Genomic DNA, 26,127 nt, shown 5'->3' with positions numbered 1-26,127 from the left:
AAGAATTTTAAAAATCCTCTGTATTAAATCGTTGTTTCTATAATAACAAACTGTTTTGTACAATTTTCAAAAAATAATATTTTAAAATGTTACTTAGATTAAAACAAAATTAGTTTCAGGAGTTAAGATGTTACTTTGTTATTCTCAGCTATTGAAATATTTAGGGTCAAACGATCGTAATATCTCCTGTAATTGCTAAATCATATGTCATAAAATTAAACCAAAGGATAATACAAGGAAAAATACGTATTAGGTGGTAAAAAACCTACTAAATCAATTAGTACTCTTTGCCTTAAAATGAAAATTTTCTCAATTATGCTCTTCCAACATTTAAAACTTTCATGTGTAACCAGAGAAGGTTCCCATTGTTTTCAGTCTGGTGGGATGTAGAGTAACATTATGTTGTTTTATATGCCATTAGATTGAAAACTTAGTCTTTAGCTAGCAGTTGCCGCTAGGGCATCTATGCCATTTCGTTCGTTGCAATCCGTGAATGCACGCCATGCTTTTTTTTTTGTTGGATCAGAGAGAGCAGCATATGTACCTCCTGATGAGAGACTAATAAGTTTTGAAACCGGTAGAGGTGCTTGCTGCACTCTCTGATTGGACTAGATAAGGTGCGTCTGTATTTTCGTTTTGCAACGAAATTGAAAATGGTTATTTATTTTTGATTTAAAACTTCATTTATTCAATATCCTAAAAAGTGGAGATAGTGTCATTTGCCTCTAGCATACAGATATAATATACTAGCATATTAGCAGTAATTTTTGTTAAATGTCTTAAGAATTTCTCAAACGCTCAAGTATGTCAATTTTACTTAGTAATCCCTAAGAAGATCCCGCCCTCGTGAAGACATTAGAAAATATTATTTTCAAATGAAAAAATGTTTTATTTGTGGCCTCGTAACAATACCCAAAATATTAGGGTGTATTCTGATGTACAATTTAAGAGAGAAATTATTCTAGAGCATCTTTTAACTGAAAAAAGTAATTTCTCAAAAGGTGTAATGGTCTCTGTTGCAATATACATGTTGGGAAGATCTCGTCTGATCTCTGTTGATGTCGGGGTAAAACTTAATTTAGAAACATTAATAAGAAATCTTGCAGCACCTATTACCTGAAAATGAAGAAGTATGTTGTAATTAGACTTTCCAACAGGATGGTGCTCCTTCGCACACTTCCCACAATACAAGGATATTCTTGAATGAAAATTGCCAGGACTTTATTGAGCCAGAGATGTGGCCACCTAACAGCCCAGAATTAAATCCGGTTGACTATTCAATTTGGGGAATTTTCGAACAAAATTTGTATGATGGACAACAATTTGAAACCATCGAACAGCTCAAAGAAAGAATGCAGTTTGTTTGGAACAATTTTGAACAGGGTGTAATAAATGGGGCTATCAATTTATGGCGCAGACGACTTCAAGAAGTGATAAACAATAATGGTGGCCACATTCATAATATTTTAGTCCATGTTTTAAAATTATTAAACTGTTTTCATAAATGTGTTATTTGTTAAAAGGTTATATTTTACTAATTTAATAAAAAAATGATATTTTGCGAATCCCGTAATTTTGAAAAATTTCCTTTTTACTGAAGTGTTCTGGATAGTTAACCTACCAAACCTACCTAACCGACCAAAAGAGCCATGTCAGTTCAATTTTAGCTAAGACAGTTTTCATTTGCGACGAGCTCAAATGCACCGTTACATAAATTTTTTTATAAGTCCGACCATGTACGTTATTTTTGCTTCCAAATTTGCAGTCATATTGAGGACATGTTAGGCTATTAGCCCTTCAAATACAAATTAAATCGCCCAAAACACAAAAAAGTTATTTTCAACTAAAAAAATGCACTCCTTTATTACCAGAGAACGGCAGTTCTCGTCAGTGGCGCACAACCCCAACAACAATACCCCTACAAGCGACACTATATACACGAAATTTTCGATTTTCTAAATCTGACCGAATTGAAAATTGGACCAAATCCCATCTTAAAGTTTAGGAAAAGACTCACCCATCCATATGTCAACTCTCCATTTTGGTCCAAGGGTGTGGATTTTATGGCCCTTTCCATTTAGGGTCTGTTTTTCGTTCTCGTCCCCAAAACTCCCAAAAATTTCAAAAATTTAAGTCCGACCTTTACGGCTTCTGATAATACTGATCATTACCTTTCCAACGGATGTCTAATTTTGAAAATCGGTTATACCATTCAAAAGTTACCGAGCTCAGAAATATGACTCAATTTTTATTTAAAAAGGGGAAAATGTTTGTGGATATGATTGTATGTATGTATGTATGTGTGTGGAAAAGTTACACCGATCTGAATTTTTTTCTGTGTTTTAAGAGACTATGAGGGCCGATTCAGAACCGGTGTAATTTTTGACTTTTGACTACCCGTAAGCCAGCTAGAGGGCTAGGGAGATACAAAATAGCATATTTTTTGGGCGTATATATCTTAGGTTAAAGGAGAGACAGGAAAATTGCAAGTACACCAAATCAATAGGGCTGAGTCAAGCTTTTAAACGGTGCCTAAGCTATCAAGCTGAGATATATACACTGCTCACCATAGCCGAAAAACTGAAAAATTAAACTTTTAAAATGTTGGTTTTTCGACAATTACTCAAAATTTCATCCTACGAATTGCGCCAATAACTGAGCGTTTGTAGGACGTCTCTAGTCACGTCTAACGGTGTATACCTCATATCTGGGAAAATTAGAATTTTTAAGTTATAGGCTTCATAAATATGATCAAATCTATTTCTTATGGGAAAAACGGTTTTTCAAGCTCAATAATTCCTGTAATACGTTCAGTTATCATACTTGATCTTGGATGCATCAGATAATACTTGTCAATACGTTTCAAACTCATGTTTATTAATCAACATCAGTTAAGCCGTTCAGAGGTTATAGAGCTCTAAATGTATAGTTAGTCCAGGAACTGAAACTTTTCACTTTTTTCCTTAAGGCTATGGGTACATAATTCGCAAATATTTTACGGCTATCCCTACCTTTTCTGTCTTTACATGGCAAATTACGTGTAGTAAAATTCACACTGGTATGGATATGTACATATTACTAGAATGTCATTCTACTTGACAATGTTATAACTAGGTTAAAGAGATGGTTTTTGAATGTTCTTGGATAACTGTTATTTTTTGTATAATTGCAAATTATTAATTCAGTTAATAAATGTGATAAGTTTTTCACTAGCTATGTATTCAGTGATTGTAATAATATGTACCTACAACAAAAACTAATACTCAATCGAGAAAGGAGCAAAAGTGTTAAAGTGATTTTTTAATAATATAAATATTGTTACTATGGAACGCTTACAATTTTGAACATCTTTATAAACAAAATACTTGGATCACAGAATTTATCTTAATGTATTCTCTGCTTCTACCTTCCATAAATAATACACAATATATAACTTTTTATAAAGTTCACCTCTTAAATCAATTATTTATCAAATACACTATATATCAATATTATTTAATCAACAACTAAAAATATTACCGATTTATTTCAAATAATTATTTAATATTGTCACTGATTGTCAGTGTCTGACTGACAATATTCTATTCGACTAAGTGCGTTTTATGACAAAGATAGATTTGGAAAATATTACCACTTACATTGTGTTCATTTTTTTCGAATCCTGAAAAAACCAATAAATATTTTTGAAAAATCTAAACGTAGAATGAAAGGATAAATTATTACCGAGGGCCAAAAGTCCCTTAGAATAAATAAAAAGTTTATTTTGAATGAGATATTTGAAATTAAAAATAACACTAAATTTTCTCTTAGTTTTTCACCCCTGTAACTTTTTAAAATAAACAATATAGAAGTTCTCAGGGACTTTCGGCCCTCGCTAATAACGTAATCTTTCATTCTGCGTTTAAATTTTTTAAAAATACTTATTAGTTTTCTCAGGATTCGAAAAAAATGAATCCCCATTTGAATAGCATTGCAGCCGAAAAAACGTACCGATCCTCTTAAGCAATTTTTACAGAATGGACCGATTTGCTTGAAAGTTTGACAATAAGTAGTGGATAGTCCAAGGATCAAAATATATGTGATGCCGAAAGACGCTTTTACCATGGAGTGGTTGCCACCCCATCTCGGGGGTGGACATTTTTTATTATATTTTCACCGCAAATGTTGGTAAAAACATTAATTGTAAGCAAAAAATGTTTTATACATTTTTTTGATAAAATTAATAGTTTTCGATTTATTAGTTATCGAAAGTGTTAGTTTTATATCGAAAAAATCAATGTTATTAATCAGTTTTCTGCTAATAACTCAAAAAGTTTTTGTTTTATCAAAACGACTTTACTTAACGAATATGTACTTTTTAAAAAAGAAACAAAGTGTTTTTTTTTAAATTTCTTTAAGACCAATAGTAATCGAGCTGTACTTTATTATAATATGTTAGCATTTCTTCGTCAAATACTAAATAGTTTCAAAGTCAAAAGACGGAAAAACTATGCATTTTTCGAGGATAAGTTACAGAAAGTAATTTTAAATGTTTAAAAAATCTTCAAAAATAAAAAATAAAGTCTGTAGCTTAAAAATTAAGTCCCTATTTTTTCAGTCAAAAAGTTATCGGAACAACCCCCTAATTACCACCCTAATTAAAATTAGTCATCGACCTTATTCCGTATTTTTTATTTATGTTTTTTTAATAGATTACAGAAGTTTGACCGGCTTAAACAATTAGTTTTAAAAAAACTGGAGTTAAAAGCGAATAACGATTTTTGTAGTTTGGTAAAACATGCCCCTTTCTTCAGAATAGAAAGATTAGCATCAGAGATGCGAAAAAATGTTTACATATGAAAATGTAGCTTGTTTAATTCTTAAAAACTTGGTTTACGAAAATTTTTTCTACGACAAAAATTGAGTGATCTACAGACAATTAGAACTTGTAATAACATGCAAAAACCACCTTTACCAACCCTTTCAAAGTCACCTCTTTTTGCGACTGAGGATTTTATAAGGATTTAATATTAATAGTTTTATAGATCTTATAAAAAGCTACAAAAAATTTTTTAACAAACTTTCTAATATAAAAAATAAAAAAGTTAGGGTTAAAAACCAATAAATTTTTTTGAAAAAAAAATGCAAAAATCCAATTGGAAGCATAATAATGTAAGTTAGCGGTGTTTTTTTGTATGGTATACATTAAAAACTTATTACCAGAGAACGGAAGTTCTCGCCAGTGGCGCATAATATCCCTACATGCGACACTATTTATAAAGCTTTACATGTATTCGATAAACATTGCATATAACTTCATACATTTAATTTATAAATAACTTTGAAAAACTCCTAATACAAGAGTAAAAAACCGCTATACGCCGTAAAAATGAGTGACGCACACAATATTCCAGCTACAAAAGAGCTGATATGAATATTACGTAGCGCGATAATGTATTTTCACTTTCATGGAAAAAAATTCTAGTTTTAATTTAATAGCTATTTGTATAACAAGGGAGGAAAGTGCTACTTTTCCTCTCGAGAATGAAGTTTACTGCCCGACGCGTAGCGGAGGGCAGTAATCATTCAAGGGAGGAAAGGCACTTTACTCCCATGTTATACATATGATTTTTCCACCTTCCTCAAATAACAAGTCATTTTTTCATTTTTACTTAATTTATTTATGTAACTAACCAACAAAATTTATTAGAACTAAAACGAACAAGTAGGTACAATATAACTGTCAACTGTCAAATTAATATAAGTCAAATTATTAATGTAAACATTGTTAAATCCGAATAACAATTTACTGTTTTTTACCATTCTGCAAAATACAGTGTTTTTAAATAAACGTTAAATGTATAGATACTTACGTAATAGAAAATAGATATTGTACAGGGCGTCAATAAGTTATGTTTCATGAATGAAATACCATGACGTCACTTTTACTTTTCCTCCCTAGGGAAGAAAAATATTTTCCTCCCTAGGGAGGAAAAGTATAACTTTGCTCCCTACAATCAGGTCCGGAAAAGTATACTTTCGGTAGGGGTAGGTGGAAAAAGATTTTTCCATAATATTTGCTAAATTTGAACTAAAACGCGCCACAAAAGAGCTTCAAATGCAAATTGTGTCAAAGTTATCCTTTTGTGGCGCGTTTTACTTTAATTTCAGCAAATATTATGGAAAAATCTTTTAAAATAAAACTAGAATTTTATTTTCCATCAAAGTGAAAATACAATATCGCGCTACGTAATATTCATATCAGCTCTTTTGTAGCTGGAATATTGTGTGAGCCGAGTGCGCCACTCATTTTTACGGAGTATAGCGGTTTTTTACTGTTGTTTCGGCTTACAGTGTAGAAATTATGCTTTAAGTTTCCCTTCGCCGAAGTTGAGTGAAATTGTGCAATATTATTCTAGCGATACGTGGTTACTATTCGGGCCGTTAGTGTTACTGGTTTTTGTCAGATCCAAATGAGTTTATCACTGTAGATTTGTAAAAGTATCTAGTTTCATTGCATCATACCTTATTTTCTGTTAAATTGTGTTGTTTTCTATTTTAAACATCTTAAATAAAAAGTGCACCTCGGGGTAATGATAAACAATGGTTTTACCAAGGTGGTAGTAATAATTTGAGGTGTAAAGTGGTGTAATACCAAGGTGGTAATACCAAATAATTAATAGAAAGTTCAAACAAAAAAAAAATACTAAACCCCCAAAGAAAAATCAAAACGGCAGATTTTTGCTTCATCACCAGAAAATTAACAAGAAGAATTAGATTTTTTAATAATTTATTTCATCATTTTACTTAGATTTAGTTTATTATTAGAGTTCGGATTTAAAAGCATAAAGAAATGCAAACGCTAAAAAAGCATAACGATTTTATGAAAAAAAGCATTTCATTATACAGAAAAAGCATGAAAATAAGCCTATAAATTTTGACAAACCATTTTTTTAAAATATATAAATTATCTCTAGGCTTAGCTTAAGAACTAGTAAATAACTATTATAAATTTAAAAATAAAATAAAATAAAACAAACAAAAAAAACTAGATAACTGAGACAAAAATCTTTTAACCAAATTTTTATCCACGCGCTTTACTTTTGATGTCTGGATGTATTTTATGTCTGGATGTCTTTACTTTTGATGTATGGAAAATATATCATTTTTCGTATATATCATTTCAAATATATCATCGTAAAGTTTCGGCGCCTGTCACTCAAACCTTTTTTTTATATCGAAAAGCTTATTTCAAAGTTCACACTGGTTATCAATGCATACTTTATACTTTGCCACTACTGCCGGATCAATATGTTAACTTTTGACTAGTTAATACTATCTGAGCAATTTTTCCAGGGATACCTTCCATCTTTTTTTCAAAATTGTTTATTTTTTGGATCGACTCAACTAATGACATTTTGAACAAGATTGTTTTGTAATTCTGTTTCACCTAAAACATCCTGACAATCTTTTATCGATTTGCTAGAGTATCTTTAAGTTCCAATACGAAGCTTTCCACAGAGTTAACACTAGTTCCGGTAGTAATGGAGTGTTAGGGAATCTGTTTCTAAAAAGTTGCACCCTTAAAGGATCTTTAATGAATTTTTTTTCCATTTTTAATCAACTCATTAACAAGTGGAAATTGCAGCCGTTTAGTCTCAGCAACGCGATTCAGGCCGTGTGCTAGACACGTACAGTGAATTTGATTTGGATAAAACACTTTAAGGTTTGATGCTGTTTTGTTGGTGGGCACAGCCTCGAGAAGATAAAAATTTGTTAAAGCTTCATTTACGAATCTTGGAACTGCATTGTTATTTTCTTCTTCTAGTTCTTTTGAGCACACTAAATAACACTTCGTCAAGATTTCTTCGTGAAGTACGCCTATGATTACATTAGCGACGTACCTCTCACAAATATCCGTAGTCTCGTCCACAGCAAACCAGGTATAATTGTTCCCAACTAGTGTTTTTACTTTTTTTCAGGTTTCCTTATAAACGCATTTAACATATTTTTTCGCAGAGCACTTTTATCCGGCACATGTCTTTGATAGTACTTTTCCAAAAATTATTTAAAACTTTCTTTTTTCAATTTATTTAATGGGAGATCACAGTCCACAATTGCACTGCATAGATCAAAATTAAATTTCTGCTGTTCACAAATGCAAAAATAATAATATTATATAAAAAAGCACCAAATAAGCACAAAAATTCAAAAAATTCATAAAAATTTAAAAAAAGCAAAAAAGGCATAAGAAAATGGTGTCAAAATGACTTATTTTTGCATATTTCGTTCATATTTAAAAAGAAAATAGTCCTGCTTGTATTATTTACCATAAGCATTATGCTTAGAAATCCGGACTCTAAATATGGTCTTGTTAGAAATTATCTCTACTCTTACTATTAAAATAACTGGTGGCTCCCATTCACATGATGGGGTAATTAGAGTCAAATCCTTTTTAATTTTTTTTTAAATAAATTCTATTATAATTAGTTTGGTTTAAAAAATGTTACATATAACAAAACTTACATTATTTAAGCGAAAGAAAAGTGCATCCTAATGACTATTAAAGAACTTCGTTCATTAAAAATAAAAATAAAATAAAAATAAATAATCATTTTTTGTTAAGCCTTTTGCTAGCAAGATTTTTTCTTCCTGAAATGCATTTTCATTGGAGCAGGTGAGTTAGTGAGTTGTTCTCTTTCCCTATAGTGAATTTCGTATGTTATTTTTTTACAGCTGATGTCCTTCAAAACCTTATTCGGTACCTCTGGTCTATATGGCCAAATGGAAAACACACTATCTACATATTTCCACCATACCGTGAGTTTTTATGGACTTTAGTTTTTATGGGAAATAAGCCACAATTTTACTAAGAAAACAATTTTATTAACGTTTCGACCGACTCCCAAATTGGGTGTCGTTGTCAAAATACAAAAAATATTAATATTAAAAAATATTCATTAATGCCCGACAAATTTTTGGGCATTTTAATAAGTGCGACACGTAGAACATGTCAAATGACAGGAAGTATATTGGTGACAGGGTAACAAATCAATTGGAAGTTTTGACCGACAAAATACATAGGACGTTTTTGTAGTCTGACGTTCGAAACCCATAACTCGTTCCACAATATTAAAACTTTCCCTGTTCCAGTGTTCCTGTACATCAAAGTTTGTCCGACTAGACAACGTTAAGCTATTAACAAATTTTCAGCTTGCTATTAATAAACTTTTTTTTGGTACGCAGGATCCAGGCCTAACAATTGATGACAAGAATATTCGAATAAGAAATGCATTTCATAATATCTACGCCACAAACGCCACAAATGACGCAAAACGCAAAACGCAAGTAGATTATTTTATTTCTTGTCTTGTTGACGTTATGAAGTGCCCTTGGCAATTTGGAATACCTTTTCCAATGAAAATTAATAGTTATTTATGATATAAGTGTTAAAAGTACACGTTTAAGGCACGTATGTGAAAATTTGCAGAATGAGCGATAGCAAGTTCTGCAATTCACATGAGTGCCTTAAAAATGTTCTTTTTAACACGCATGTCATACAATATTTTTTCTACAAACGTAATTACAGGACAATATCTACAAAAATTTTTACTTTCAACTTGACTGACATTCCATTTTTATATTTTTTTGATATTACATCAAAATTGTCTATACGGTCAACACGACTTGCAGTGCCATAAAAATTTTAAAGCACTAGTGCCTTAAAGTAGCATTTTTAACGTTCGTATGGAGTGCTAAAAATTGCATTTTTAACACGGTTGTAGAAAAAATTTCTTTATTATTCCTTTTTTATTTTTTGAGTTGACTTAAGTTTACGATTGTGATATAAAATACACGACAATGCATTTAAAAATAAGGAGCAAGTATTGAATTTGTTTTTTATGAAATACTAATCTCTTATTAGATTTACAGTAGGAAAAATGAAAGAATACCCATGAACGAACATATAAAACACGCTGTATTTTCCTGTCACCGTGTCATACAAAAAATTGGCCAGCGCAATAGCCCAGTCGGGATAGCATTTGACCTTGCATTAGGAGCTGCCCCAAATTTTATTTTTCGAATTTTTAGAGAGTGTTAATATTAGTATAAATTTAAAATCTCGACTGAATTCCACCGTTGCATTAGCCGCCATCTTGATTTTAAACGAGAACCGTTTTTGCTCAATATCTCCGCTATTTTCAATTTTTTGACAAAAAGTGTAGAAACTGAAATTGTTGGAAATGCGATTTTCTATAATTTCATTTATTATAATTTTTTTTCGTGCGGTCGATATTTTCCGAGTTATGAGGGGAAAATATTTGACAGTTGTAGCATAATTATTGAATTATTGAATTATCTCGTTTATTATTAGTTTTCAACAAACATTTACCTATACAAAAATGAAGAGAATTAAATTTTGTACAATTTTGATGCCGTTTATTTTTTTGATAAAATCAATATTTAAGGTAGTACGTATGTGGTAAAAGTGCGAGCGTAACACCTGATTGATTTTGTAGCAATTGTTTTTGTTCAATATCTCCGCCATTTTAAACTTTTCGACAGAAAGTGTAAGAACTGGAATTGTTGCAATTACGATTTACTACAATTTTTCGAGAGAATCAGTGGCGGGTTTACAAGGGGGAGAAATGGGAAAATTCCCCCCAACAGGGTCCAAAATTTAAAAAAAAATTGTTGGAACATGACGATATATTACCTGACATAAAACTAAAAATATCGACAGACAAATTCAACCAATAAAACCCGCTAGTTAATAAAATAAGTGAACTTAAAGTATATAATGTCTTTTTATGTCTTTTATATACTTAGTTTGGTTGATGTTTCATTTGAAGTTTCAAAAATTGTATAAAATATAATTCTCTTTATTTTTGTTTATGTACAATTATGTCGTAAAGTTAATAATAAATGAGACAATTCAATAATTATGCTTCCCCTCCGCTTCCATTATTTTCCCCCTTAACTCGGAGAATATTGATCGTATAAAAAAATTGTGCCAAAGAAATTGTAGGAAATTGTATTTTCAACAATTTTCTTTCCACCACATGTCGAAAAGTTGAAAATGGCGGAGATATTAAGCAACAACAGTTCTCATTTAAAATCAATATGGCGGCTAATGCAACCGCAGAATTCAGTCGAGATTTTAAATTTACACTACTATTGATCTCTCCTAAAGAATATAATTATAAAATTTGGGGTAGCTCGGATACAAAATTAAATTCAATAATTATGATCCCTCCACCACTTTTTACTATTTTCTCATGTAACTCGGAAAATATCAACCGCATGGAAAAAATTGTTAAAAAGAAATTGTAGAAAATTATATTTTGAACAATTCTAGTTGAAAATGGCGTAGATATTGAACAAAAACAATTGCTATAAAATCAATCCGGTCTTACGCTCGCGCCATTACCGCATACGTATTACCTTAAATATTAATTTTAGCAAAAAAATGAAAGAGATTAAAATTATGTAGAATTTAATTCTCTTCATTTTTGTACAGCTACATATTTGTTGTAAAACTAATAATAAACGAGATAATTCAATAATTCAATAATTGAATCCAACTGTCACTATTTTCCCCTCATAACTCGGAAAATATCGACCGCACTAAAAAAATTTTAATAAATGAAATTATAGAAATTCTTATTTTCAACAATTTCAGTTTCTACACTTTTTGTCAAAAAATTGAAAATGGCGGAGATATTGAGCAAAAACGGTTCTCATTTAAAATCAAGATGGCGGCTAACTCAACGGTGGAATTCAGTCGAGATTTTAAATTTATACTAATATTGACCCTCCCTAAAGATTAGAAAAATAAAATTTGGGGCAGCTCCTAATGCAAGGTTAGGCCTGTTATTCGTCTAACCCGACTGGACTACAAGTACATGTAGTAATTAGTATTACATGTACTTGCGCTGGGTAATTTTCTTTGTGACACGGTGACAGGAAAATACAGCGTGTTTTATATGTTCGTTCATGGGTATTCTTTCATTTTTCCGACTGTATAAAATATTAAGAACATAAATTATTTTTATGAATTTTACCAACCATTTAAAACTATGGCTACAACATTTACTTTTTCAATTTTATTTTTTTTTATTAGAAAAAAAAAGAAGTCGCATCCACCAAAAGGTTATTAGCGACGGAACAAAATATAAATAACAAAAGTAAACAACTACAGGTTGTACAGAATGTTTATGGATTTTAGATAATTAACTATATTGTCGCAGGAATAGTTTTGACCTAGAGCCTGTGGTAGAGCGTTTGGGATCTTGTAGCGCTGTCTTTCTTAGTTATATTTACTACAAACTATTAAAAAGTATTCGACTGTTAATCGGACGTTACACTGATCGCATATAGGTGGATTACTCTTGGTGAAAAGGTAAGAATGCGTTAACCTGGTATGTCCTAGACGTAAACGCGCAACCGCAATTTGTTCTCGTCTATTGCGCGACGATGGAAACCACTGAGACACATTATTTTTTATTTTATTTAACTTAGAATTAGATTGAGACCACTCATTTCGCCACAAACACAACACTTTATTTTTAAAATAAGCTTTTAAGTCACTGGAAACACACTTGTCTATCGGCTCCGAAAAATCACTTAAAATTGCCTCTCGTGCAGTCCTGTCAGCTTCTTCATTTCCTGTTATTCCGACGTGTGAGGGAACCCATACAAATTGAACGCTTCTTCCATGTTCATGAGCTTGGGAAAGACCATGGAAAAATCCATCAATGTTCCATTGAAGTATCGAGTTGAATGTTGTTAACAGATTCGGAGTTAGATGATACTGAGCAATTATCTACAGAAGAGTCACTGTCTAAGTCAGAAATCTCTTTCCCTAAATGGTTAAGAAGTTTCTTTTGAAGTTTTGTAAACTTAGCTTTTGTAGATCTATCATTTGCATATTGATAGCTGCTTTGTAAAAGATAGAGTAAACCAGGCATATCAGTTGTAAATTCTTTAACGACGCTAATAGTGTCGGGGGAGCCTTGGACATTATCAATCAGTAAGGACAATTGGTGGTAATTTAAAACGAATGGTGGGGTATGATTATCAATAAAATTTTCAAGAGTTTCCCGTGTCGATGGGACTTTAGATGAGCGCGGTTTTTTTGGTTTAGAAGATTTGGGTTTTGCAAACAGATTTTGTGATGAAATTGCTGAGTCTGAAGGAGGAGTATCGATCTCACCAATACTGCGTTTTATGGAAGAACTTGCGTTTTCGCAAGTGCAATTAGAGTTTTCACTTAGATGTTGTGGCTTTATTACCTTTGGAAGTACTGGAGCAGACTCATTGGTAATGACAGAAGTCGAGCTTGAAGTTTTGATTGTAAGATTGGTTGAAATGGTTGTTTCGGAAAGTTGTGGTGATGTATCAGTTTTATTGGAGTTTTCTGCAGTTGTATCTTATGGAAGAGGTGCTGATAGATTGGAGGATATTGCTTTAGGAGTTTGTGAAAACGGTATTGCCGCTGAATGTGGATGACTGAAAGTGTTGCTATGAGTAGGAGTATTAGTAATTTCTTGGTCATGGAGATTTGTAGGTGTAGGTGATATGCTCGGATTTGATAATGCATAACTTGATGACTGCTGAGTGTTTGGTAACTTGTGTAATATACCTGTTGGATCTGTTTGATTTGGTACTTCATTGTTTGAATCAATATGAGTTGATTCCGTTACTGAACTGTTATTGCATTGGGATGATATGTGTCCTGTATTTTTGCAAATAAAGCAGGTGAGTGTACCTTGTGACAAAAATATGCGGTAAGGTGTTTGGTCGAAATTTATTAGAATAGAATCTGGAATTGGTGATGTTATAGGGCTTACATAAACTTGCCTCCGAAAGCTCAATATGTGACTATATTCGGGAAGAGTTGAGCTAATTTTCAGAAATGTTATTGGGGAAATAAGCTTTAAACCAATATTCTGTAATTCTTCAACTAGACTAGTCTTTCTGCTGGAAAGACAAGTCTCCGTGCTGTTACAACTTCGCCGAGTACTTCTATAGAGCCATGTTGTTGCATTAAATTATCTACTACGGTTTTGTTTGCCAAATACATGCAGATTCTATTATGAGATAATCTAGATGAAAAAATAATATTTTTTGGGTTGATTATTGTGCCCAACGGAATTAAATAATCCTGCAGTTTAGCATTATCGATACAACTAAATACAATTGCTTGGGTCTTACTCGGAAAAGAATTTGAAGCGGCTGATGCATAACTGTTTGTGATATTCGAACGTTGATTTACTGGACTGGTTAGATCGGAAGGTGTGTTTACATTGTGTGAGGTCATTTTAAGCTGCGGTGGCGAAAGCTTCAGTCCGGCTCTGGTAAGTGACAAACCAACCGCATGCTAGCTAACCTCACAAAATGATTGAACGGTGGTGTATATTTATTATTTGACGTTTTCTTTTCACAATAATAAAGTAATAATTACGTATAGATGACTTACGTAGTAGTATCTAGTAGATAAACACTTTAATTTTAAAAAACTATTTAATAATACCACTTGTTTTAAGTAAAAACTAGGAGTACAATATCAGTACAACTTCACCATACCTTGCCAGGGCCGGTCTGTAAATTTTAATTTATATACATATCCATTTTATATTATAGAATAAATAACGGATATTAAGGTACAATTAAAGAGCTGTTGCTTACTTTTATAATTTTTTACTCAAAAATTTTAAATTTAAATAAAACATATAAAATGTTTGTCTCCTGTTTTCTTACAACCTCTTGAACATCATTTTCCCTTCTTCTTTGCTACTTTTATGAACCTAAAAAACGATTAAGCATAATATATTTGAAAACAGTTCTTAAAATGATTTTAATTTGATAATGATACTAAAATGATTGTTAACTATTATGGCGATATTAAATTCGTGCCAGGAACACGACGTTTTGACAGTACATCAACTGTACAAGTAAGGTGTATACCTACCTAATTCTCAAAAATATACAGCTATACTTACAACTACTAGTCCATCCTCTGAAAAAGTGTGTATTCTTTTTGTTCCTGCTGATCCATCATCATGAAGAGTTGTTATTGTGAGAACATTTCCTTCAAGTGTGGCCACATTCTAGAAAAAGAAATATTTTAATAAAACATTATTAAAACATAGGAGAGTTACATAAAATTATGGATTCTGGCAAATCTATATCAATAAATATCATCATCATCATCATCATCATCAACCCGTACACGTCCACTGTTGGACATAGGTCTCCCTCAGCTCTTTCCATCTGTCTCCGTTTTGTGTGGCTTGCATCCAGTTACCGATAACATGCTTCAGATCGTCGGCCCATCTGATTGATGGGCGTCCTCTGCTCCGTAGTGCTTCTTGTCGTGGCCTCTACTCGACACTACATTTTGTCCATCGGTTGTCTGACAATCTGGAGACGTGTCCTGCCCAATTCTACTTTAGCGACGCGATTTTTTCGACAGTGTCTGTTGTTTTTGTTCTACGGCGTACTTCTTCGTTTGGGATTCGGTCTCTCAGGGAGATGCTATTCCATAGCCCTCTGAGTTATGCAAATCTTGTTCACTACCTTTTTTGTGAGTGTTAATGTTTCGTTTCCATAGGTGAGTACAGACAACACACACTGGTCAACGATTTTCCTTTTGATGCATATGGGTAAGTCCGATTTAAATCCTTAGTTAAGTTTACCAAACGCTGCCCAGGCTAATCCTATACAACGTGAGAGTAATCTTCCCAACCAAATTTCATGTCACAAGTACTTATAAGATGCACTCTGCTCAATATCCACTCAATCAACAACAATATTACGATTTAGCACCAGATTAGTCATTATTTGCGTCTACCTGATGTTAATCTTTAGTCCGACCCCTAAGGAATAAATAATATACTTGTATTGAAATATTGGGAAAATATCTGCATAATATTGTTAAGATTCCCAACTTAATCCTCCTTCTCCTCATTATTTGAGACCTTGTCAGAGCGTGGTGACACTCTTAATAGTTGGCTTTCTGTCTCCATTGTCTATGATCCTGTGCCAAATGGACGGCTTCATGTAGGGATTTTATTACCCGTCTTAATTTGGTCTGCGCATCGAGTTGGAGGTCTTACTCTTGGTCTTCTCTCTCTCTCTCTTATCGTTTCTCCATTACTAAGGATCGTGATTTCTTCCAATATTCCTAACAATGTTTCTCCATCGGTCTCTATCTTCAGCTGCTCTAAGAGCTTCGCAGAATGAGTTTTCAGCTGAATTCTTTATTTGGTCGGACCATCTAGTTGGTGATCGTCCTCTTCATGTTCTCCCCGAAACGTTTCCAGAAATAATTAATCTCTCCAAACTGTCGTCACCTCTGCGAATCACGTGACCAAAGAATTGCAGTATTCATTGCAGACATATTGTGGAAAGCCTTTTTTTAATCTTGAGTTGGTTTAGAACGGTAAAGTTTGTCCCATGAGCTGTCCAAGGTATGCGCAGCATTCTTCTCCAGCACCACATCTTAAAGGCATCAATTTTTTTGGCGCTCGCATGCGCGAAGAGTCCAAGTCCCTGCTCCGTATAGAAATATTGAGAATACAAGGGATTCACCAGTCTCATCCTGATATTTTGAGAGATAGATCTGTCTTTTCAAACTTTAGTTAGGCGACTCATCGCATTTTTTGCCATACCAACACGTCTCCGAATATCTGCTTCACAGCTACCATCGTTAGTTATACTAGACCCGAGATAGACAAAGGTGTTTACTATCTGGTATTCTTGTAACATGTTAGTCAGTTGAATAGTGTCGAATCTGTCGACCACCATTATTTTTTTCTTAGCTTTATTGATTTTTAGATTTCTCTTGGTCTTGAATTGGTTTAAGAACTTATGATCTAGTCGCTACTGTCGCTATATTGGACTGGTAATTTCTTTAAAAATTTACCACAGATTTATCCAGCTTACAAAATCAAATGCCTTTTGGTAGTCAACGAAGCATATAACCATAGGTACTTGAAATTCTTTGAATACATGTCAGGTCATGGAGTGGTGTGTTACGTTTTAAATAATGACGTGCACCCTATCCTTCATGCTATGGTATGCTGGACGAGCCATACAGCCTGTAGTCAACACCCCGAAGTATGAGCGGGAACACAAGGTGTATTAATACTCATACGCTTATGAACTGCACCTAGCGGGTCATAAGGGCCTTCACATTTTACTCTTCTTCAACTGGTCTTGAGTAAAATGTCTTTAATCTTTCCTATCAGCCTCCCTTGGCTAACTCTTGTTTCTTCCGACCCCGAATGGCTATTAGGTTTACGAGGGCAGACGGGTCACTATATTTCCTTATACTACTTTCTCTAAAACTCACCGACCCGCATGGCAAGCGTGGTGTTTTATTTTTGCCATACCCCCTCAAATAATGTCAAATAATGTCGAGATTTAAAAAATTACCCCAGGTGAGTAGGATGAATCCAGAATCTCACACTAATTTATCAGTCTGTCCCACGAACTCGGATTCTGGGGGGGGGGACAAAACCTTGACTCAGAGACTATTTAGGATGAATGTCGCAACGTACAATGCTCGAACGCTACTGTCGGATGCCAAGATCACTGAAATGGAGATGGAGATGGAAAAGATCAGGTGGGACGTAATTGGGCTCTGCGTGGTAAGAAGACATGGTGAACACATACAGACACTAAAATCTGGCCATATATTCTATCACGTTGGTGAAGATAACAAATCAGTGGGAGGTGTAGGTTTCCTCATAAATAAACGGCTTTACAGTAGAATCGTTACAATACATGGTATATCCACTAGAGTAATATACACCATTCTAAAGCTAAACGACATATACAACATCAAATTAATACAGGCTTATGCACCAACCACAGACCACAGCGAAGAGGAAATAGACATTTTCTATGACGAAGTAACGAAAGCCCTGAAAGAAAATCACACCCATTTTACAATCCTATGTGGTGATATGAATGCAAAAATTGGCATGAAATCCGATCCGTCAGAATTTGCACTTGGAAACTTCGGCAGCGATGGAAGAAATGAACGCGGACAAACTTTATTAAACTATCTCCTTCACAAAAAATTATATGAAATGAATAGCTTCTTTTACAAAAAACATCATAGAAGGTGGACATGGAGAAGCCCGGATGGGAAAACGCAAAATGAAATTGACTATATAATTACAGACAAAAAATTTATAGTTAAAGATGTCACTGTCCTAAACAGCTTCACAACAGGAAGTGATCACAGAATGGTTCGCGCTAGAATAGAAATTAACATCGACAAAGAGAGAACTAAACTAATAAGAAAGAAACAAATGAAAGCATGGTCACAACCAAAAAATGAAACAGAGTTTGCAGATCATATAACTGTACATCTACAAAACAGACCCCCTACAAATGATATAAATCAGCTAAATAAATTAATTACTAATACCATAGCAGAAGCTCAAAGGAAATGTTGTACGGTCAACAAGAGAGAGGAGAGAATCACTGCTAACACAGAGGTCTCTAAAGCTATTAGAAAGGACATAAGGGTATATAAAAATGAGAAAATCTCGCAGACAATCGAGCATAACAAGAGCATGAAGATATTAAGAAGGAAATTGACGAACAGCAGAAAAGAAATTATCAGACTCAAGGGAAAAAATGGCAAACTAACATCCAATAGAGAGGAAATGCTAGAGATAGTGGAAGACTTCTATAAAACACTATATACAAATAAACTTGACCTAAACCCTACAGAACATTCAGAACAAAAGATTATGAATCAAGGTTCAGAGGATATTCCAGAGATAACAACGGCTGAAATCTATCATGCTTTAAAGAAAATGAAAAATAACAAAGCTCCAGGAGAGGATGGAGTAGTGGCAGACGCGCTAAAAATCGGAGGATCTGCTCTCATCAGGGCAATCAAACACCTTTTCAATATATGCTTAGAAAACCAAGCCATACCAGCTGAATGGAATAATTCTATAACGCTCCTCATACATAAGAAAGGATATGAAACAGACCTTGAAAACTATAGGCCAATTAGTCTTCTAAACCACCTGAATAAATTGTTTGCTCGAATAATCACTGCCAGAATTGAGAACAAGCTAGAAACATGCCAACCTAGAGAACAGGCAGGTTTCCGTCCTGGGTATGGTACAAATGACCATCTAACTTGCCTAAAGGTCCTAATCGAAAAAACTGTGGAGTACAACCGGCCGCCAGTTCTAGTATTTGTTGACTACAAAAAAGCCTTTGACACTATCGAAATGGTAGCCATCTTAAGAGCTTTGAGAGATTGCAGAATTGACTACCGATATTCCAACATTAGTTAACATATATATGCAAATGCCACAACAGCAATAAACCTCTATACCCAAACTCAAAAAATAAAACTAAAAAGGGGAGTTAGACAAGGAGACAACATGCCACCAAAACTATTCAATGCCGTAATGCAGCATGCATTCCAGATATTAGAATGGGAAAACAGAGGTTTGAATGTCGATGGCGAAAGGCTGAACCACCTACGATTTGCATATGATATAGTTTTAATAACCGACGACTTAAAGGAAGCCCACGAAATGCTGCAAGAACAACAACGAGTTTCTCAAAAAGTAGGGTTGGAAATAAACTTTGGGAAAACTAAAATGATGACAAATTTAGTACCTAGCGGACCACTGACACTAGAAAACTGCCATATCGAAACAGTTCACAAATACATCTATCTGGGCCACGAAATACAAATAAGTAGAGACAACCAAACATGCGAATTATCTCGAAGAATAGCTTTAGGATGGGCAGCATATGGAAAACTAAGAGACGTGTTCAAGGAAAACATCCCAATAAAGCTAAAAAGAAAAGCATTTAACCAGTGCGAACTTCCGGTGCTTACTTATGGAGCTGAAGCACTGACATTGACTAAAACATCAATAAGAAAACTACAAGTAGCACAACGAAAAATGGAAAGATCCATGCTTGGCCTAACTTTGAGAGACAGAATACGAAATGATGAGTTACGGCGAAGAACTGGAGTGGAAGACATCATAAAGCGCATTACGAAGTTGAAGTGGAAATGGTCAGGACACGTCGCAAGACAAAGAGACAACAGATGGACAAGGAGGATTTTAGAGTGGAGGCCAAGGGCGGACAAAAGAAGTCGTGGAAGACCACCTACCAAATGGAACGACGATATCTATCAAGAGAATAGCGACCAACTGGATTGCAGCTGCCCAGGACAGAGAAGGGTGGAGACATCTTGAGGAGGCCTATGTCCGACAGTGGACAAATTTGGCTGTGCGATGATGATGATGATGACTTGAAATTCTCTAGACTTCTCAGTGAGTTGTCTCAGGTTCAGGATTTGTTTCCTTGTATCTTTACCCTTTACAAACCCCTCTTGTTCCTGAGGTATTTGGTAATGTAGATAGGTTTTTAATCTGTTTTTGATGATGTGTAATAAGATTTTACTACCATGTGTTATTAGTGACAGTGTGCGGTAGTTTTCACATCTGGTAGTAGTTCCTTTTTTGTGTAGCGGGATATAAATTGAGGTACACCAATCAGATGGCCATTTTCCTGAATTCCAAACAGCGACACAGATAGAATGGATGATATATAATCCTTGGGTCTTTTACTTTTCCTTTTATTTCCAATAGTTTCATGATCCCCGTTTTTCTATGTGGTCGAAGTAATTTAGATATGCAGGGTTTACCTTTTTTGATAGCCTGTCTTTTATATGAAGGTCTTAGTCTGAGAGGATAGACAGGTTGGTTCTGCTTTTGGCCCAGGACACACTTAGAATTCTTCTGTAGACCCACACTTCGAAGGCTTTGATCTGATTAAATGAATGGTTAACTTAATTCGTTAGATTCACAATAAACAAAGATACTTTTGTGTGTTCTTACCTTGACTTTACGAGGTCCAAATTGTTCTTCGTATTCTTGTCCTAAAATGATTTCTCTCGTTCTTGTTTTGTCTGCAGCTCCTTCAACAATATGACTTTTGGTGATTTTGTTGCCGTCTAGTTTGTATTCACTTACAAATTTCTCATCTTGTGGACGGTTAACGAAATTTTCTGGTACTCCTACAATATTATTGAGAATTAATCAATAAGTAAATGTAATAAAAATGATCTGGAATAACACAAAATAAGATGAAAAACAAAACAAAACATACAGGACATTGTTGTAACTGTATTGGTTAAATAATATTATTTACAAACATGGATATTTTAACAACATTGGAGATGTTATTAAAGTATTTCAAGCGGTTTCTTTCAATGGTTGATATAAAACAAGACTTAGTTACTTTACGATAATTGAATACATTTAAAAATATTTTAATGAATTCCCTACCAAGAGAGTCAACAATAATTAACCTTCCGCAACTAACATAGGTTTTCAGAACATTAAAGCTCACATCCGTCCCAGAGACCGACATAAAAAAACACCATTGACACACTTTCAAGCGTAGGGTTGTATTTATTCCTTGAAGGAGTGAAAAACAAATGATACCAATTTTTAATTTATTAAAAACCTTTTAAAGTCTTTTAAACTTAAGCAAAATACCAAAGAAAATAAAAACAATAATTATATATAACATCCCATTTGAGAAAAACAAGCTTAATTTTCCACTGCCGTTTTTTTGTACCTAGCTTCACCTTTTACTTCTGACATTTAGGTTACTAAATTATCAGCACTTGTTCGCACATTGTATCGTTAATATATAGTATATTGTACAACAAGAGAGAAAAACGACATATTTCTCACGAGCGCAGAAGCTTGTTGACACGAGCCGAGGTACGAGGCAAGTGCCGCAAATCAAGCGAGGGAGAAATATGTCGTTTTATCACGTGTTGTACACTGTACTTTTTCTATGGATGCGTTTTTGTCAAGAGTTCAAACTTCAAAATTAAATAATTTAGGTGCTTTTATGTAGAGGTATATTATATACATATGTAGGTATTTAATATTTTTAATATTTATATACTTTTATTTATTGAAAATTATAGCTACCAGTTATATTTGAAAGGTAATTCCTGGTAAGTTTTGATTTGACACATTTTATTTGACAAAAATATTTGTGTTTTTCTATGGATACTATAAAATATGCAACTTCTCTCACTACTTACATACATTCAAAATGAAAAATTCCTCACGCAGTGAGAAAAGTCGGCCATTGCAGTGATAAATATTTTTTCTCACGGGTTCCATATTTAGAATCGCGGTTTCCATGGTAGCATGCACAATACAATAGTATATTGTACAACAAGTGAGAAAAAAGACATATTTCTCACGAGCGCAGAAGTTTGTTGGCACGAGCCGAGGCACTAGGCGAGGGCCGCAAATCAAGCAAGGGAGAAATATGTCGTTTTCTCACGTGTTGTACACTGTACTTTTTCTATGGATGCGTTTTTGTCAAGAGTTCAAACTTCAAAATTAAATAATTTAGGTGCTTTTAGGTAGATTATATGCCAAAAATGAAATAAAATACATATTATACACATATGTAGGTATTTAATATTTTTAATATTTATATACTTATATTTATTGAAAATTATAGTTACCAGTTATATTTGAACAGTTTTGAAAGGTAATTCCTGGTAAGTTTTGATTTGATACATTTTATTTGACAAAAATATTTGTGTTTTTCTATGGATGCTATATAATATGCAACTTCTCTCACTACTTACATACATTCAAAACGAACAATTCCTCACGCAGTGAGAAAAGTCGGCCATTGCAGTGAGAAATATTTTTTCTCACGGGTTCTCCTACGGTCTTCTATACTGTGATCACCGTTTCCATGGTAACATGTACAATACAAACACAATTAATGTTGTCAAATAAATGTGTTAAAGCAAAACTTAGCAGGAATTACCTTTCAAAATTGTTCAATAATAACTATTGATTAGAATTTTAAAAAATAAGGTATATAAATTTTAAGAATATTAAATACCTACTTACATGGCTATGTATTTTATTTCAATTTATGCATATAAAATACCTAAAAGCACCTAAATGATTTAATTTTGAAGTTTGAACTCTTGACAAAACCGCATCCATAGAAAAAGTACAGTGTACAACACATGAGAAAATTACATATTTCTCCCTCGCAACAAACCTCTGCGCTCGTGAGAAATATGTCTTTTTTCTCACTTGTTGTACAATATACTATTGTATTGTGCATGTTACGATGAAAAACGCGATTCTACATATGGAACCCGTGAGAAAAAATATTTCTCACTGCAATGGCCGACTTTTCTCACAGCCTGAGAAATTGTTCGTTTTGAATGTATGTAAGTAGTGAGAGAAGTTGCACATTGTATAGCATCCATAGAAAAAATATTTTTTCATCGAGTATGTCACGTCCAACCTCGGTCTCTAAGACAAAATTTGCCGATAATTGCATAATCACTTGACACTAAAGACTCAAACTTTAACACGAAAAACAGCCACCTGAATCAATCAGCTGCTGATGGCGGCGAAGATACATAACGAATAATTTGGATATGATCGTAAAAACTTTGAGTGCTCCGTCTCACAGACCGAATGTTAGTCACGGAAGGTTAATAGGGTATCAAAATAAGAAATTTTTAACTGGAATACGTTTCATGACTAAATTAACAAATTAATCGATATTAAAAAATGCATTTTTCTATGGATATTATACAATGTGCAACTTCTCTCACTACTTACATGCATTCAAAACAAACAATTTCCCATGCAGTAAGAAAAGTCGGCCATTGCAGTGAGAAATATTTTTTCTCACAGGTTCTCCTACGGTTTTCCATATACGATCGCCGTTTCCATGGTAACATGTACAATACACACACAATTAATGTTGTCAAATAAAATGTGTTGTAGCAAAACTTACCAGGAATTACCTTTCAAAACTGTTCGAAAATATCTGTTAATTAGAATTTTAAATAAATAACGTAAGTACATAAATTTTAAGAATATTAAATACCTACATTTATATATATTTTATTTCAATTTATGCATATAATATACCTAAAAGCACCTAAATTATTTAATTTTGAAGTTTGAACTCTTGACAAAACTGCATCCATAGAAAAAGTACAGTGTACAACACATGAGAAAATGACATAATTCTCCCTCGCTTGATTTGCGGCACTCGCCTCGTGCCTCGGCTCGTGCCAACAAACTTCTGCGCTCGTGAGAAATATGTCTTTTTCTCACTTGTTGTACAATATACTATTTTTCACTGAAATATTATGGTCTGTTTTTAAACCAGGAGGAGTAATTCAAATTTACCGCGCCGTAATGCTTATTTGTATTGGTCTAAACTCAGGCACTCCACTGGTATGAAATTTTGACACTAATGACATTTATAAAATTTTGACACTATTGGCATTTTATCGGGCAATTAAGATAAATCAGCGATTTTTTGTGTTTTTTGGGTTATTCCTTTAATTTTTTTAGAATTTTATTTTGCTTTTATATAAAAAACAGCTGCTTTTAGAACCATTTCGCGACGTATTAGTATAATATAATATTTATGGATTACCGTTGAAGGTAGATAATATAATATGATCAAACAAAAAAGAAGATTTATTTGGTGATTTTTCTAGTGATTTTCTTGGATGTGAATCTGTCTTTTTAGTTTACTCCTCCTGGTTTAAAGACAAACCATAGACATTTTTATTTCTTCTCTATGTAGGTACTTTAGGTCTGTTTTTAAACCAAGAGGAGTAATTCTAATTTATCGCGCCGTAATGTTTGTCTGTGGTTGTTCCAACCTAAGTAAGTTTACTTCACTGTTATGAAATTTTGATACTAATGCAGAACAAATAAGGTAGAAAAGATTTAAAAAAGAAGAGAAAGTAAATTGGTTTATAGAGAAATATCTAGCCCAGAGTATAATGAATCAAGACCAAAATAAGCGAAAAAGGACACTAAAACTAATAAATACAAATACAAAATTGGAACATAATGTATAAAAATAATGATAAAAATCAATTTGAGGATTACCAATATAGAAAATGCTACCATCCCTACTTTAAAATATTAATAATAATAAAACTAAATATAAATTGATGACAAATAATAACGAAGACCAAAATGGAGAAGGGGAAAAATATTGTAACTTTAAAACTGTAAAAGTCGCCTAAAAAATTGAAAATTTGGAAATTAAGGCATTCTTTTGTAAAAACTGTTAAACATACATAATAAATAAACAAAAAGTTTAGTCTTAATCAAAGTAAGAAAAAATTTGAAAATAATATACAATAATTTTTCGCAAATATAATCGAAAAATATTATGGACAAATACACTAAATAAAAAATAAATTTGATATCATTTTCTAAAGGCTGTCCAAATTAGTATGAAAAAAAAAACGAATCCAAAAAATCTAAATCCAAAAAAATCACTAATTTATAAAAAAAACAAAAACTAAAATCATTGACAATGCTCAGAATAAATTGTTTAGACAATTAGACAAACCTTGCTTTTTCATCAATTCTTTTAAGCCTTCTTCTCCAGTCTTAACGTATTTTCCAGTTACTAGAGACATTTTTTTAATAATTCTAAGAACTTGCTACTGAAGTTAACAAGTATCACTAGTGCAATGATGTGAAATAGAAGTACAATTTTTAGTTTATATATTCAAATTAAAGGAATTTTATCAAAATTCTTTTAATTACAATACCATCTTGCATTTTGTAATTTTGTGTACTTATAGATCTAATGTTATCTCAGGACGGTAAATTAGGATATAATTTTGAATACACATACTTAAAATTAGCTTAGTAAAATTAGTACAAAAACAGAATGCCAAGGTAATCTATAAATTTCATGATGGTGATTGTGCTACACAAAAATTTGCACTCAAAAAATGTTGTGTATTCAACCTTTGCTTCTATGCATACAAACTTATCAAGATTCCAATGAGATAATTAACTCCCGAACTGAGATTATAATTCAGTGTTTCCAAACCTGGAGAATAAGATTACTGTGCCAGGGTCGTAAAATTACAGCAAATTTGAAAAACTTATGGTAGACGAGATAACATAATCATCAAATTCAAAAATTCACGACGAAAATAAATTCCTCTAGCTGGCTGTATACCATCATCATCATTCTCTTTGCCTTATCTCTATGCGGGATCGGCTTCCCTTATTGCATTTC

The 26,127-nt window shown here is 33.1% G+C and overlaps 2 protein-coding genes across 3 annotated transcripts in view; one reads left to right on the top strand and one right to left on the bottom strand.

Annotated features, from left to right (window-relative positions):
* The window catches only part of LOC114325888 (ankyrin repeat domain-containing protein 49), a 210,604-nt gene that overhangs the window by 140,648 nt on the left and 43,829 nt on the right, over window positions 1-26,127 (top strand). The window lies entirely within an intron of this gene.
* On the bottom strand, window positions 14,667-25,632 carry LOC126879155 (uncharacterized). The gene is made up of 4 exons (XM_050642155.1): window positions 25,444-25,632; window positions 20,883-21,061; window positions 14,985-15,092; window positions 14,667-14,789 (listed from the first exon to the last, which is right to left on the bottom strand). The coding sequence occupies exons 1-4, from the start codon at window positions 25,511-25,513 to the stop codon at window positions 14,739-14,741; spliced, it is 408 nt and encodes a 135-aa protein (XP_050498112.1). The 5' UTR covers window positions 25,514-25,632; the 3' UTR covers window positions 14,667-14,738.

Source organism: Diabrotica virgifera, chromosome 1 (genome assembly GCF_917563875.1).
Source record: "Diabrotica virgifera virgifera chromosome 1, PGI_DIABVI_V3a".
Classification (NCBI taxonomy): Eukaryota; Metazoa; Arthropoda; class Insecta; order Coleoptera; family Chrysomelidae; genus Diabrotica; species Diabrotica virgifera.
The sequence above is the reverse complement of the archived record's forward strand: the minus strand, read 5'-3'. Positions and strand labels throughout refer to the sequence as shown.

What these genes read in the sequence shown, in the direction of transcription:
- LOC126879155 (XM_050642155.1), bottom strand. Translation starts at nt 25,513, where the DNA reads ATGTCTCTAGTAACTGGAAAATACGTTAAGACTGGAGAAGAAGGCTTA. An exon ending in AGAATTGATGAAAAAGCAAG is followed by an intron (nt 21,062 to 25,443) that starts GTTTGTCTAATT and finishes ATAATATTGTAG; the next exon opens with GAGTACCAGAAAATTTCGTT. An exon ending in TTGGACCTCGTAAAGTCAAG is followed by an intron (nt 15,093 to 20,882) that starts GTAAGAACACAC and finishes TTCTTTTTCTAG; the next exon opens with AATGTGGCCACACTTGAAGG.